This window comes from Euwallacea similis, chromosome 12, assembly GCF_039881205.1.
Source record: "Euwallacea similis isolate ESF13 chromosome 12, ESF131.1, whole genome shotgun sequence".
Taxonomy (NCBI): domain Eukaryota; kingdom Metazoa; phylum Arthropoda; class Insecta; order Coleoptera; family Curculionidae; genus Euwallacea; species Euwallacea similis.
This window is the reverse complement of record NC_089620.1, coordinates 4,461,188-4,474,159: the sequence shown is the minus strand read 5'-3', so window position 1 is coordinate 4,474,159 and position 12,972 is coordinate 4,461,188. Positions and strand designations below refer to the sequence as shown.

Here is a 12,972-nt window from a genome sequence, read left to right as displayed (position 1 = left end):
ATTCTGAAGAAAAAATAGGAGAAAAAATAGCAAGCGGCTCATTTAAAACCTCAGGGATGATTATTGCTCCATGCTCTATGAAAACAATGTCTGAAATCGCATCAGGTGTTACTTCCAATCTATTGACAAGAGCTGCAGATGTAACGCTAAAAGAAAGAAGGAAATTAGTTCTTATGGTGCGAGAGTCACCACTACATCTTGGGCATTTACAAAATATGTTAAAATTAACGGAGATGGGAGCAATAATTGCTCCACCAGTGCCAGCTTTTTATATTAAACCGAAATCGTTGGATGATATTATTAATCATTCTGTTGGCAAAGTATTGGATTTATTTGATATCAAATTACCTGACTTTAAGGAGTGGCAAGGAAGTGACAATTATTATTGATGGTAAAAAAATAGCAAATGACCTATGTGAGAGGCTATCACAAAAAATTGATATTTTAAAGAGAGAGTATAACATTTTTCCTTGCCTGAAAGTAATTCTCGTGGGTAGCAATCCAGCAAGTCAGGTTTATGTTTGCAACAAACAGAAAAAAGCAGAATCAATAGGCATAAGTTCTGAGACCATTGTTTTGCCTAATAATATTTCAGAAGATGAATTGATTGAGAAAATCAATGAGTTAAATGAAGATCCATCTGTGCATGGCATTTTAGTACAGTTGCCTTTACCAAATCATATTAGTGCAAGCAGAGTAATTAATGCAGTGAGTATTGAAAAGGATGTAGATGGCTTCCATGATGAAAACGTTGGCAGATTAGTTAAAGGTGAAAAAAACTGCCTTATACCTTGCACTCCTAAAGGTTCTTTGCATTTAATTAAGTCAATTGAAGAGAACCTTTCCGGTAAAAACGCAGTGGTAATTGGTAGGTCAAATATCGTGGGCAAGCCAATGTTTCACCTGCTATTGCAAGAAAACTGCACTGTCACCATCTTGCATTCACAAAGCAAGGATTTAGCTGAATATTGCTCTAAAGCGGATATAGTAGTTGCAGCAGTCGGAAAGCCAAATTTTGTTCAAGCAGACTGGATAAAGAAAGGTGCAATAGTGATCGATGTTGGCATAAATAGCGTTAACGTAGGAGAACAAAGTAAGCTCGTAGGTGATGTTGACTTCGGGGGAATAAAAGAAAAAGTCAAAGCTATTACCCCAGTACCCGGGGGCGTTGGCCCAATGACCATTGCATTTCTAATGATGAACACTGTTATTGCTGCTTGCTTGCAGAAGGGAGTTGATGCTTCTAATTTCATTAGTTGAGGTATGAAGAGGAAGCTGTATGAAGATAGAATGTACCACATCTCACAATTAATAAAAAATTGAGATTTTTGAAATTCCTCGGTAGTCAAATTTATTAAATATTTAGGATCATCATCTATTCTTTTTTCTCTACAAGTATAGCTAAAGTGGCTTAGGTTTACCTACAATTTGAAAAACAACAAATTCGTCATTCCGCTACTCGTTAGCGGAATCTATCCTGCGAATGAATCCATAGCTATACGAACATTCATTTTTGAAGGTAAATTGCACAGCAAATGGTGTCATCCCAGTGCCCAGACACTGGGATCCAGAAAAATTGATTGTAAACAAACGACTATACAACATTTTCAATAAAATTACAAAAAAGCTGGATTCCAGTGTCAAGCACTGGAATGACATCGTTTATTATGTGATATCGTGCCATATTGCAATGTTCGTACAGTTGGTGCGACCCGAAAGTCGTGATTTTGTGATGGTAAAATTCCATCTTCCCTAGACATCGTGGGTAATGTATGTCTCACATTTTAGAGAGTGGCAACCTCTAGGATGCAAGCATGAGATAAAAGCAGGTAACACTAAACCTTATAGTGAATCCCTGCAAACAGAGTTAGATATGGTTACGAGAGGAACCAATGCCTGAATTGTCGTAACGAACGATATGCGAAATAAGGTTGGTTAACGCATAGACCAAAAGGTACGGAGAAAGTGGATAATTAGAACTTGACTGGTCTGATTAAGATGTTTCCCATCTCCCGGCAAAAAGTTGGAACCTAAGTCTAACATGAAACAATTTCATGGAACGGAGTAACATTATAGATGCTCTTATTCTTTAAGCAGGGAGCCACCCGTATGCACCTATAATGAGGGATTGTCTAAGAAGCCAAGGCCTAAAGTAATGTTTAGGATATGCTGACGTGGACACTGTAATTTGGAAGGTAAAGTTGTGAGTAGTGGTTAATATGTTATGAGCCAACATTAAGTGTTAGGTATGTATGACAAACACCAAGTTAGAGAGAAGCCAGATGTGGTGAAAGTCACAAGTCCGGTTTTGAAGTCGAGTGGGGAGAGGTGACTTTCTCCACTTAGATAACTGGATTTAATCCCAGTATTTTAAATGCTTTATCTTTGGACATGTTACTATTACCGGACTAGTATGATTTTGTCTTGTAAATTTATTCAACAACACTACTCTAACTATATAATGAAAAGTTATCTACAAAGTGTTTATGAAGATGGTATGAAAATCCAACTATCTAAAATCAACAAATATTTATTAGTTTTACTGATTACTGTCTCAGCATTTCTCATATCTGGGCAAGTATCCAGTTCAAGCAGTATCGAGAATGATTTTCAAGATTTACAAGAAAAATTACCATTATTGAAAGATCAGGATTTGTTATTTTTAGATCCAGCTTCAGCTTTAAATTATGGTGATAGGGCCGGTGAAAAAGTGTTAATGGTTATAGTTCACCATACTGAAACATCAACATTAAAAGGTACAAAAGATATGCTGAATGCTAGAGGATTGTCAGTTCATTTTATTGTCGATAGGGACGGCAGCGTTACCTTAATGGTTCCATTAGAGAAAGAAGCATGGCATGCTGGTATTAGTTATGCAAGAGTTAAGATAAATAGCAAGCTTGAAGAGCTGCAGAAGCTTAACAATTATTCTGTAGGTATTGAAATTGTAAACACAGGACTTGAGCCTTTTCCGGAAGAGCAAATGAGATCTGTTAAAGAGCTGATTTTATACCTTATGGAGCGTTTTAAAATTAAAAGGGATATGATATTTAGTCATTCTGAAATAGGAACTATAGTGCATGATCCAGAGCTTAGCTATACAATGCGTAAACCAGATCCACACAAATTGTTTGATTGGGAGTTATTAGAGAAAAATGGAATTGGATTGCACATAAGTGATAGAATAAACCCTAAAAATGCTAAACAGCAAATGGGCGAAATATTGTATAAAGCAGGTGATAGAAATGAAGGTATTTTGAAATTAAAACAAAGGCTGAACAAATTTTTCTATAAGATACTACCCTGGAATGATAAGAAAGGTAATGTAATTTTTCCTGATAATAATACTGATTACTCAGATGAGTTTGATGAGAATTTTGCATGGGTTATTTATCAGTTTTCAATACATAATTTACCAAGAGAAATTAGAAAAGATTTACTTCTGAAATTAGAACAAGCGGATATATTTCCTGAATTCTTTAGTAAATATAGTCATGGTATTTCTTCTAGCTATCTAACCTTTAGTGAAAAAATTAAATCGACTCTACAACCATGTTTAAGCAAAGTAGATTATGAGAATTTATTATCTTCTCTTGCACAATATGAGAATAACATTTCTCCTGATGCATCTACCACTTTAATGTACAAAATTAAGTTATACTATGATTCTTATTTAAAATATCGCATATGGTCTTCACTTTATGAACCATTTAAGCTTAATGTATTGGAAGAGTTAGACATTTTAAAGAGTGGAGTGTTATCTTTAAAATCACTAGATAGCTCTAAAGCTGCAGAAGTTTCCAGTTTAATTGATAGCTTTAAAGTAGATATTTCTTTAGAATTTCAGGGTTTTGAAAAACAGTGGTTTCAGGAGTTTAAGAATGCTTGGAGACAAGAATTTATACCTTCCCTGGAAGAACAGATAACATGGACTGCGCTACATGAAGCAATATTGGAGTATTTAGAAAAAGCAAAGGAAGAAATTTGTTAAACGAAAACTTTTTTTAAGATCATTTTTTCAGCAACCTATCACGTGCCGCGTTTAACTTTTGTGCAAAATATTCCGAGCCTCCCTTATCTGGGTGAACTAACTTCATTAAATTTTGATATGCTTTATTGATTTCATTTTGACTTGCCTCAGGATTCAGCCCTAGTATCTTTAATGCTTCATCTTTGGACATGTTATCACCAGTGTAATTTTCAGTACAACTTCTACTGCTATTAAATTCGTTCAAAAACTTACTCAATATAGAGTTCATCATGAAACTTATGTTATTTTTTTTTGTCAGGAAAAGAAAAAATACAACAACGCTAGGCAAGACAAATGTAACTACTATGAATATCAAAAAAAGGAAAAAGATGAATGACATGTATATTTTTTTATCATTTTATGATTAAATAGTAACAATTATAATCGTCATGGTAAATAACATGTTCATCCAGATTGAAGAAACACCAAACCCAAATACGCTAAAATTCCTTCCTGGATTTGAAATTTTAAACGAAGGAGAAACGGCTGATTTTTCAAATGCAAATGAGATAAAAAATTCTAAACTAGCAGCAAATCTTTTTCAAATAGAACATGTGGTAAGAGTGTTTTTTGGTCATGATTTTATTTCAGTAACAAAATTGGGTGGAATTAATTGGGATATATTAAAAGTAGAAATTTTAACTACAATTATGGATCACTTTACTTCAGGTGGAAAAGCACTAGATAAAGAAGGAGTGAATGATACAGATAAGGAATTTTTTGATGAAAGTGATATAGAAATTGTAAATAGAATAAAAGAATTGATGGAAAGTTATATCAAACCTGCAGTTGCTCAAGACGGTGGTGATATCAAATTCCGTGGCTATAAAGATGGAATAGTTTATGTTGAGCTGCAAGGAGCCTGCTCTGGATGCCCAAGTGCTGCAATTACCCTCAAGCAAGGAGTGCAGAATATGCTGAGCTACCACATACCAGAGGTTGCGGGTATAGAGACCACACTATGACTAATCAAACGGTTAGAGGAACAAAAGATCTCCTGTTTGATGAATGGTACAAGTTTAAATACATTCAGCAAACAGCAAATAGAATCTCAAGTCTATACGGCTTTTTGCCCGCCCAAACTCCAATATTTGAATACACGGAGGTTTTTACAAAAACCTTAGGTGATAGCTCAGATATCATCACTAAAGAGATGTATAGCTTCAATGATAAAGGGGGAAAGAGCATAACTTTACGTCCTGAGTTCACTGCAGCGATTGTCAGGCTACTCATTGAAAAAAAACTGCAAACACCGATAAAATTATTCTCAACAGGACCTGCATTTCGCTATGAAAGACCGCAAAAGGGAAGACAAAGGCAATTTCATCAGATAAATTTTGAGGTTTTTGGCATAGAAGATCCAAAAGCTGATATTGAATTGATATCACTCGTTCAGCACTTACTAACTGAATTTGGCATCAATAAAAATGTAAAGCTGGAAATCAACTCTTTAGGTGATGGTGAAACAATAACTAAGTATAGAGAAGCTTTGATCTTATACTTTACAAAGTATCAAAATGATCTATCAGAAGATAGCAAAAATAGGTTGATCAAAAACCCACTCAGAATACTGGATTCCAAGGATGAGAAAGATAAATCAATAATTTCTGATGCGCCTAAAATCAGCAATTATTATACGAAAGAGTCCTCAGATTTCTTTGAACAAATACTAAATGGATTAACAATTCTTGATATACCTTATACCGTAAACAATAAACTAGTTCGAGGTTTGGATTATTATTGCCACACAGTGTTTGAGTTTGTTACAGAGGATTTAGGTGCACAAGGGGCAGTTTTTGCCGGTGGAAGATACGATAATTTAGTATCTTCAGTAGGTGGAAAACACACTCCAGCAATAGGATTTGCAGGGGGTATTGAGCGCATAATGGAGTTAATCAATTATTCTCCGAAAGAAGAGCGACCTATTTACCTAATTCCAATCGGTAGAGAGGCTGAAAAACATGCTTTAACACTTGCAAATGAATTGCGCAGAAATGGTTTATATGTAATCTATGAATATAGCGGAACGCTCAGAACCCGAATGAAAAAAGCAAATCAAGCAAATGCTAAAGCTGCTTTAATTTTTGGCGATGAAGAATTGAATAGTAAAACTTTAAAGATTAAAAACATGGATACAGGTGAAGAAAAAATAATTGCTCGCGATAACACAATAGAAAATATCTATTAGGAGCAATGCAAATGTTTTTCTCAGTCAGCTATAGAAGAAAATTCGTCTGCACAAGAATTTTTCATAGCATTCAATGTATCATAATCTGTAAAATCTAATTTTACTGGTGTGATAGTAATAAATCCTTCTTTTATTTTATTTACACTACCACTGCCTGAGTGCTCTCGAGACCAATTTAAGCTAAAAGAGCCATTCGAATTTTCAGTAAAAGTTAAATCCCCATCAATGTTATATTCACCTTGTTCAGCAAATTCTACTCCTTTTACTTTTTCCGTAGCAGGAAAATTTACACTCATCACTATGTTTTTAGGCCAACCAACCTTAACTAGCTTGGCAATAACCTTTGGTGCAAAAACCTTTGTATTGTGCCAGTCTATTTTATCATGATAAACTTGGCTCAGCGCAATAGAAGGTATAGACCTTGCAGCACCTTCCATTACAGCACCAATTGTTCCTGAATAACAAATATCGTCCCCGACATTTGATCCAATATTTACTCCGGACAATATTAAGTCTGGTTTTTTATTCATAACTTTATTTAGCGCAATAATGACACAATCTGCAGGAGTACCAGACACACTAAATTCCCTTTCACTATGTTGTTTTATTCCAATAGATTGTTTCACTGGATAATCAAGAGATCTTGCAGCTCCGCTTCTATCAGTATCTGGTGCCACTATCCATATTTCTGGCGCAAAATTCCGTGCAATCTCTTTGAGTAATTTTATTCCTTCACTTCCAAAGCCATCATCGTTTGTTATCAATATTATCATATACAATACTCAGCTATACAGTTCCAAATTATGTAAACCACTGGCTGTAAATAAACTCATGAGGCTTTAAGTTTCTTTGCATAACTGTGGACTGTAACAAAGAACCTGCTGTAAATCAATAGATTTCTTGCACAGGCCATAACTGTCATTACAATAGAAACGAAAAAACTTACTTGACAAACTCCGCCAGCCCCCTTATCATGAGACTGAAGCTATTTATTTATCTTCGCAATCTGTGCAGGTTAATGACAAAAAGCTTAGGGTATTTGGCGTCTCATGTTTAATTTTTCGCACTACGTGCATCGCATGTCTTTAAAAATTTCTGGGTTTTTACCTATATAAGCCGAAACGCGCTTACAAAGCGTTTAAGACAGCAAAAAACGTCAAATTGACAAGGGAGAATTTGAATGCTAGCTACTACGGGGTTTCTTTGCCTTTTTTCCTGCTTAGTAAGTTTCTTAAACACTTGCGGTGTAGGTTAGTTGCAAGTTAAAAGCAGCTAAATCGCTCTTAATCAAGCGTTTTAGAATAAAAAAAACGCCGATATTTTAGTACATAGTAAATAGCCAACCACCACGGGGCTTCTTTTGCCTTTTTTTTCGTTTGGTAAATTTCTTAATGTTTGTAGCTAAACGACAACCGTCATCCCGCTGCTTGTTAGCGGGATCTAGAGATACCATGACGGTATAGTATCTTGCTGCTTGTTAGCGGATGAGATACCGCGAATGAATCGCGGTATGACGTGTTGCTTGGGTCAGCTATAGTATTTCTTAAAATTAATAATAAATTTCTTGGCTAGCAAGAAGCTGTAAATTTTTCTGCGAGACCTAAGCCGCTTTTGATATAGCTAAAGGTTTACTGATGATTTGTCTCATTCCACTACCTGCTGACTTACTTTCTGCTTAGCATATCCATCAAATCAGATTCTTTGAGTTTACTATGGTCAACTTTACTGAACTTATTTACCATAGAGCTCATTTGATTATACTGCTTAATCAGAAGATTAACGTCAGTTACACTTGTTCCGGACCCCTTAGAAATTCTAAGTCTTCTTTTGCCATTTAAAATATCTGGATTTTGCCTTTCTTTTTCAGTCATTGAGTTTATGATAGCTATATATTTTTTCACTTTACTATCATCTGGCACTCCACTGCTTAGCTTTTTTGTGAATGAACTAGGGATGAATTTCATTATGTTGCTAATGCCATCCATTTTACTCAGAGTTTTTAACATTCCCACTAGGTCGTTTAGGTCGAATTTACCCTTTTTTACTTTCTTTTGTAACTTATCAATTTCTTCCTGACCAACAATCTCAGCAGCTTTTTCAACCAATGATACAACATCACCCATGCTAAGTATCCTTTTTGCAATTCTATCGGGATAAAAATCATCGAGGTCACTTAATTTTTCACCACAAGCAATAAATTTAATTGGACAATCGGTGATCATTTTCATAGAAAGAGCAGCACCACCACGTGCATCACCATCAACACGGGTGAGAATAATGCCGGTTACACCTATTACCTCATTGAATGATTTGGCAATGTTGACCGCATCCTGGCCTATCATTGCGTCGGCTACTAAAATAACTTCTGCAGGTGAAGCTATTTCCTTTACGGCTTTCAACTCATTCATCATATTATTGTCAATATGAAGCCTGCCTGCGGTGTCTAGTATTAATACATCATAATTATCGTTCTTTGCTGCTGCTAGTGCCCTTTTTGTAATTGCAATAGGCCCTTCATTTATTACTATAGATAAAGTTTGTACGTCTATTTGTTTACCCAGCACCTCAAGTTGTTTCTGGGCAGCCGGCCTATAAATGTCTAAAGAGGCAAGCATCACTTTTTTCTTTTGCTTTTTTAGCTTTAAAGCAAGCTTTCCTGAGGTAGTTGTTTTACCTGCACCTTGTAAGCCCACCATCATAATCACAGCAGGGGGTTTAACTGCTAGATTTAAGTCACTTTTCTCTGATCCGAGAACTGCAACTAAATTATCCTGCACAATTTTAATTATCATTTGTGCTGGAGAAACACTTTTTATGACTTTTTCCCCAATCACTTTATCTTTAATGTCGTTGATGAATTTTTTTGCAACTTCAAGTGAAACGTCAGCTTCAATTAAAGCTATACGTATTTCACGCATGGCAAGATTAAAATCATCTTCAGAAATGATTGACTTTCCTCTCAGTTTACTAAATACAGAATTTAAACTTTCAGTTAACGATTTAAACATAATAGCATTAGTAGAATACTCATTAAAAAGAGAGAAGAGGCTGAAACAAAACTCACTGAGTTATAACCCAGCACTTCTTTAAGTTTAGTAATATTATTAAAGTATAAACCAGTAAGTGAATTAGTCAAGTTTTGCACTACGCTGGCAAACATTTCTCTAGTTTTAGAGACTAACTGATTGAACAGCAAGACAATATAGGATATGAAAACTCTAAAAATCCAATCAACATCCATTTTAAAATTTACTCTCGGGTAAAATAACTTGCGTAAAGGAATAAACAATAAAGTGGTACATAGTAACAAATTAAATTGCGACAAAATATTTTTTGTGTTGTACACAAAATCGAAAATCGAAGGTTTATTGTAAATAGGTAAGTAAGGATTGCCAGCGATTACGCATATAAATGCTAAAATAATCATAGTCATTTTGCCTCCCCTCTCTGCTAAAGGTTTTGACTTACTTTTTGCAATAAATAAGTAATAAAGAAACTTTAGCCCAACGCTTAAATGAAGCAGCAAATTTAGAACCTTATATAAATTTTTGTACCCTTTTAAGGCAACAGTGTTCATTTCAATTTCAGCTGTGATATATGATTTACTGATAAATCCAACGGTTCCAGGAAATGCAGCCATTGTAAGTATTGCGATTATAGCACACATGCCTTCCATTGATATCAGTTTACCCACTCCATTAAAACTAATTGTTTTTGTTTGTGAAATAATCGAATTACTAACCACAAACAATAATGATTGATAAACAAGAGAGAAGATTATATGCAGTATCAAAATTGGTATTGCTTTTTCCGAAGGACTGAGCAAACTTCCTGCAATAATCAGCAAGCCCATTTGTCCTACAACGTTATAGCATAAAAATCTGCGAATATTTTGCTCAAGAGAAGCAAATATAATACTGTAAATTGCAGTGATGGCGCCTACAAGCGCTAATATTTCAGTACAATCTTGCCATAGGTTATAAGTGTGTAAAAGCATCACTAAAAAAGAGACTTTAGTGGTAAATAAAGAGAGATATGTGGTGCCATGTAGCGATGCAGCAGGATATGCATCAACAACCCAAAATGAAAAAGGAAAACAAGCGCAGTTTATCAATAAACCCAAAATTATCAGGTTAGTGCTTTGAAGTGCCAATCCTGCTATTAATATAACTCCAACGAAAAAGTGTACACAAGCGTACCTTATTGCAGGTCCACTATCTCTACAGCCAGCTGCGATAGTAAAAAATGCACTGACGGTCATTAATTCACAGAATATTATAACCAATATCATATGTTCAGATAAAACTGCATAAAGTGAACTAATAGTGTAAGCAGCAAAAGATAGCATCTCTGAAAAAGTCAAATTTTGTGCTGGTAGAACAGCTAAAAATGCAACTGATAAAAAAGATATTAGTATGGTACGAAAAGATAAATCAAAATCTAGAATTGGGAGAGACCAATTTACTGCAATGCTCAAATTTTCAGGTAATTTTAGGACTATAACTATTAATACAGTCAGTAGAAGTAACAGTGACGATTTATAAAATTGCACAATAATTTAAACCAATATGGTTTATGCTATCTCAATATATGAATAAAATCAATTTGCATATTAACCACTAATTAAACTAATTATCATATAATTATATCAGAGTTTAGAGGGTTATAGAGAAACCGGTCAGATTAGGTTTTTAATCTAATCTGACCGATAGCTTTAATAGTGAGGTAAGCTTTAATATAGCATTCTTAGTTCACAATGCTACACTCGTGCATAATTTATTTTTAATTTGTGCACGAGCGTTAGTAAATTATTTACTTTTTGAAATAAAATTTGGCATCACTTTAATATTGAGACTTAGTAAACCTCAGTAGGGCTGCCAGTTGGACCCATAAGAATTATTTGCTCACCTTCTCTTAAGTGTCTGCATAAATTAGTGGAGCCGCCAGTTTCAAGCACAACAGTGGAAATAATTCCTTTTTTTTTGTCTACTTCAGTGCCGGTTACAGCTATACCTTCCATAGCAAGGTTTGTATTATTGGCTTTTCTGCCATTGGTTTCAAAATTTTGCAATCTAAAGAATTGCCCAGGCTTAAAATTCTTTGCCGCAAGTGGTACTTTGATCACTATTTCCACAACTTTGTCTGTTAAATATTGAACTTTTATAACCTTTGCAGTGAATTGCTCTTTGATTCTATTAAAGAATTCTTTATTAGCCAGGTCTTCAACACTTGACCACGCATTTTTTTTCTGGCCCACAACATCACACACTGGAATGACAGAAACGAAGCTATTAACTCCACTCAAAAGCTGAGAAATAATAGGGTAGCCGTTCTTAGCACTTGCCATAGCTTTCACGACGCTGCCACTATACGAAGGGTGAAGATCACCAAAAAAGCTGATTGTTTTATTGCCTTGCTTATACACTAATATTCTATCTTTATTTGGCATTTTTGGAGAAAATATTGGATCTATTTCTTTTCCCAATGAATTCAATTGAGCAAAATACCCATTACTTAATTTAAAATGCTTTTCATCTTCTGTTGCAATAACCGTATTTGGCTCAGTACCTGCTGCTATAAAAATAGAACGTGCTTTTATACGTTTGATTTCGCCGGATTTTGTGTCTATTAGTTTTATTGATTCAGCATGGTTATATTTATCCGTCACAACTTCAACTGGCTCTAAGTTTTCAATAAAGTAAATCCCTTCTGACAGCGCATTTTGCACCTCTTCGCTATTTAATCGATAACTTGGTGAATCTTTTAGCTCTTTTCTATATATAACTTTCACTCCCCCGAGACTCTGCATCAACTCTAATATTTTTATTTCTCTATTCTCTTTTTTTGCTAACTTTTGCTTTTCTCGGATCAATTGTGCGTGTGATATAAACTCATTCGCAATTTCGCGCTCTTCTTCTGTCCAATCTTTTTCAACACAGTCCTTTCCATACTTATCAATTAATATCTCATAACGAAGAAGAAATTTTTCTACTTGAATTGGATAATACGCTAAAGCTTCAGTGGCAGTGTCAATTGCAGTAAGCCCAGCCCCTATTACAACTATCGGCATACGAACTTGCAGATTTGCTATAGAATCAAATTTAAGAGCGCCAGTCAGTTGTAACGACATAAGAAAGTCAGATGCCATACGCACTCCACGAGCTAGTATATTCTTTATTTTGATCATTCGTGGCTTGCCAGAGCCAAGTGCTAGGGCAATGTGATCAAAACCCGAGTTGAACGCGTCATCAACATTAATCGTGCCACCAAAACGAATGCCTCCATAAAGTGCAAAATGCTCACGTCTTTCCAGCAGTAATCTAATAATCTTTAAGTAATTCTTATCCCACCGAGAAGTAATACCATATTCTGCCACCCCACCAAACCCTCCTGCCACGCGTTCACTCAATTTTTCGTGTTTGAAATCTTTAATTAGCTGGAAATTATCGATCAAAGGTTCAATCTTTAGTCCATCAATGGCGATAACGTTATGCCCATCATTCAACAAATGATGAGCTAAATTAAAACCAGCAGGACCAAGGCCTACAACTAGAACATTTTTTCCAGTGTTTCCTCTTGGCAATGGACGCTGAAAATTTAAAGGATTCCAACGGCTGAGCAGAGAATATATTTCAAATCCGTACGGTAAACTGAGCACATCATCCAGAATCCTTGTTTCAATTGCTGGCACATTTACGGGTTCTTGTTTTTGATATATGCACGAATTCATGCAGTCATTGCATATTCTGTGTCC

The 12,972-nt window shown here is 35.2% G+C and overlaps 1 protein-coding gene and 1 pseudogene across 1 annotated transcript; one reads left to right on the top strand and one right to left on the bottom strand.

Annotated features, from left to right (window-relative positions):
• The first annotated feature begins 4,680 nt into the window (after positions 1–4,680).
• On the top strand, positions 4,681–4,995 carry LOC136412443 (NFU1 iron-sulfur cluster scaffold homolog, mitochondrial pseudogene; annotated as a pseudogene).
• Positions 4,996–7,882: 2,887 nt separating this feature from the next.
• On the bottom strand, positions 7,883–9,226 carry LOC136412442 (signal recognition particle protein-like). Its single transcript, XM_066395505.1, has one exon. It carries the CDS (start codon positions 9,224–9,226, stop codon positions 7,883–7,885), a length of 1,344 nt encoding a protein of 447 aa, XP_066251602.1.
• Positions 9,227–12,972: the final 3,746 nt, after the last annotated feature.

Bases quoted from the DNA above. Each gene is read 5' to 3' on its own strand.
- LOC136412442 (XM_066395505.1), bottom strand. From the start codon at position 9,226: ATGTTTAAATCGTTAACTGAAAGTTTAAATTCTGTATTTAGTAAACTG.